This window comes from Microtus oregoni, unplaced genomic scaffold, assembly GCF_018167655.1.
Source record: "Microtus oregoni isolate MIOR12 unplaced genomic scaffold, Mior012 000004F_ref0000308, whole genome shotgun sequence".
In the NCBI taxonomy this organism is placed as follows: Eukaryota; Metazoa; Chordata; class Mammalia; order Rodentia; family Cricetidae; genus Microtus; species Microtus oregoni.
The window spans coordinates 11,214,211-11,217,212 of NW_024543063.1; the positions used below are offsets into that span (position 1 = coordinate 11,214,211).

The window sequence follows — 3,002 nt, forward strand, 5'->3', positions numbered from 1 at the left end:
GATAAGAGAAGCTTTCCCTCAGATGTTAAAGGAAGTAGGGGTGGAGGGAGGAGAGATCTCCCAGCTCAATAGTCACTTTGGGTCAGAGCATTGTCTCTGAGAAGTTGTCATCCCAACCTAGAGCTCAGGGATGGGAGGAAGCTGCCACAGTGGCCACCAGGGCATAAGGACAAAGAACTTGTCCACCCTTCTGAGATGTGAACCTGGAGAGAGATGGGCACACACCTCCAGGGAGTTCTTCTAGGAAGCCCCTGAGGGATCATCAGGATGCATCAGTTTCTTCTCTTGCTCCTTCTGGGAAGACTTTCTCTGAGGAACTAGTGGACTGGGTGAGCCTGGGTCCTGTCAGGTCTCCCAGCAGATTTCTTGCTTGTACAGACCATAACACTATTTGCATCCCTTAGCTCAAATAGGAGTGAATCAGGATAGGCAGGTATGGGGCTGGAATAGGTCTGACAGGCAGCAGCCTGAGGCCCATTTATCCCAAGGCAGCTGTGGGAGGAAGCCATGAAAGGGCCACCCCTTCCCTGAACACCTCATACCCCAGTTTTTCTATTTACACTATTTGCAGGATTGTTGACATAGCAATCTAGGATACTCCGGCCTTCTGTTAATCCACCCAGGAGAGAATAAGACACCACCATAATTTTGAGCAAAATTTGAAGCAAGCTTTAACTTAATATGGGCCAGGATGACAGGCTCTGGCCATGTCTATTCCTCTTCCCAGAAAATGACAATGAGTCACATATTACAGGGGTTTAAAAAGACCACCCCATAAGGTCACCATATTTCCTATCACGTCTGATCATGGGCAAGCATACATCCTGATGTGTTGCCTATGTATCTCCAGCCCATACATGATCAAGCACATCTGGTGCTGCTGGGTCAAACAAACCTGTGTGGGGATTGACACCACATGGTTTGTTACCTCCCATACACAATAGCCTACAGCATTTCAGGAAGTATCTGGCCTTGGACAAGGGTTAGAGGCATTTTTGTTTCATGGATCTCTTTGGCACATAAATTAAAGCTGAAAACATAATTTTGTCTCTCACACTTGACCAAACCAGTGATCACCTCTTTCAACATGCAGTGGTTCTTAGAGAGAATTTGGGATAAAGGTTTTAGGAGAGGAAACTCCAGGTTAAGGCAGGTTAAAACTCCTGGAAGAGGGCTCATGTCAGATGGGACACTGTCGATCAGGAGATCTTGATAGAAGAACCATGGTAAGACCTGGCAAGTACTGGGTAGATAAAAGGGCTCTGGGGGCCCATTCCGGGTCCAGATTGGGTTGGCAGGCACCTATCCAGAACTAGAAGGCTTTTGTTACAGTAGAGGGTGTATGTGATTATACTGGCTCAGATGGCAAGCAGCCTGTGCATGAAGGACAAGGCTTAGTTAGTTCTAAGTTCAGATAGATTTCTGTTTACCTGGATATCAGCCAGGCCCTTGACTTTCCCTTTCTGAAATTTCCTCTTCACTCTCCAGAAATCCTGGTTGTTCTGGTTTTTTTTTTATTTGTTTGTTTGTTTTTTTTTTTTCAGCTTTTATATTTGTGTTTATTCTTCATTTAACTTTTAAAACACTACTATAGTTGAATATTAAAACAAGAACAACAGCCAAGTAGTGAGCATATTATGATTACAGTCCTTCCCACATTATCACTACTGCATATAGAGTGACAAACAGTAACTGGCCCATTAAGAGGTCTGACACTGAACACCACCTCTAGGGTGATGTTCATCATCCTCATATGCTTCTCCATTATAATGACGCCGTCTTTCCTGATTTGGATCAAAGTCCACCAGTTCTACCTGATCCATTTCATCAGTCTCTTCTACTTCCTTCCTTTCAGGAAGGAGTTTTTCCAGCAAAGAAAGTTTATCAGGAGAAAGAAAGCCATTCTCAGGAAAGTTTACCTTAAACTCAATGATTAGACGTCCTTTTTCATATGGCCGACGATATATTGGCATACCTTCGTTCAGCACACATTTTATATCTCCATGCTTGACAATCTGACCTGGATGAGAGGTGATGACTATGGTTCGGTTGTCAAGAGTGGATATTGGCTTTTGGAAGCCGCACAATGCTTCAACCAGCTGTATGTCCATACACATGAAAAGGTCTTCTCCTCGTCGTGTAAAAACAGCATGGTCCTTCTGGTCTAACACAATGATAATGTCTCCTGGCTCCAGTCCTGGTTCTTGGTCTCCTTCACCATGGAATGTTATCTTCTGACCATCTTTCATACCTTTATCAATATGATCTTCTAAAATCTTCTTCTCTCGAACTATCTTTCTTCCATTGCAGCTTTTACATCTGTCTTTAGGACTGATGCGTTCTCCATGACCCTGGCATTCCATACACACTGACTGAATTTGCTGGACCATTCCTGGTCCGATCTGATGAATCCTTATTTGCATGCCAGTCCCACGACAGTTGGGACAGCACTCTACTGCTCCTTTCTTACCACCTCGGCCTTCACATTTGTCACAGATCACATTCTTCTGCAGAGCCAGTTTTCTTGTTGCACCATTATATAAGTCTTCTAAGGTCACTGAGAGCTGATGCACAACATTTTTACCTCTCCTTTCTCTCTGCATCCTTCCTCCTCCTCCAAAGAACATATCAAAGATATCCATGGGTGAGCCAAAACCACCACCTGCTCCACCCTCTTTAATCGCCTGCTCTCCTCCTTTATCATATAACTCCCTTTTTTTGGAATCAGCAAGAACTTCATAAGCTTGAGAAATCTGTTTAAACTTTTCGCCTTCATTTGGATTCTTATCAGGGTGGTACTTCAAGGCCAATTTTCTATAAGCCTTTTTCAATTCTTCCTGGGTGGCATTGGGTTTGACCCCCAAAACATCATAGTAAGTGGTTTCTTTCACCATTTTTTACAGCCGGTGAGCGGGCCGGTGCCGGAGAGCGGAAAGAGGAGCGTAGCACAGCGCGGTTCGGGCGGACGCCGGCCCTCCACCTCCCACTGAGCGTTCTGGAAA

The 3,002-nt window shown here is 44.7% G+C and overlaps 1 protein-coding gene across 1 annotated transcript; it reads right to left on the reverse strand.

Annotated features, from left to right (window-relative positions):
• Positions 1-1,542: 1,542 nt before the first annotated feature.
• Positions 1,543-3,002, reverse strand: LOC121447067 (dnaJ homolog subfamily A member 1-like). Its single transcript, XM_041650098.1, has one exon. It carries the CDS (start codon positions 2,892-2,894, stop codon positions 1,701-1,703), a length of 1,194 nt encoding a protein of 397 aa, XP_041506032.1. The 5' UTR covers positions 2,895-3,002; the 3' UTR covers positions 1,543-1,700.

Coding starts and splice junctions, on each gene's coding strand:
- LOC121447067 (XM_041650098.1), bottom strand. CDS start 2,894: ATGGTGAAAGAAACCACTTACTATGATGTTTTGGGGGTCAAACCCAAT.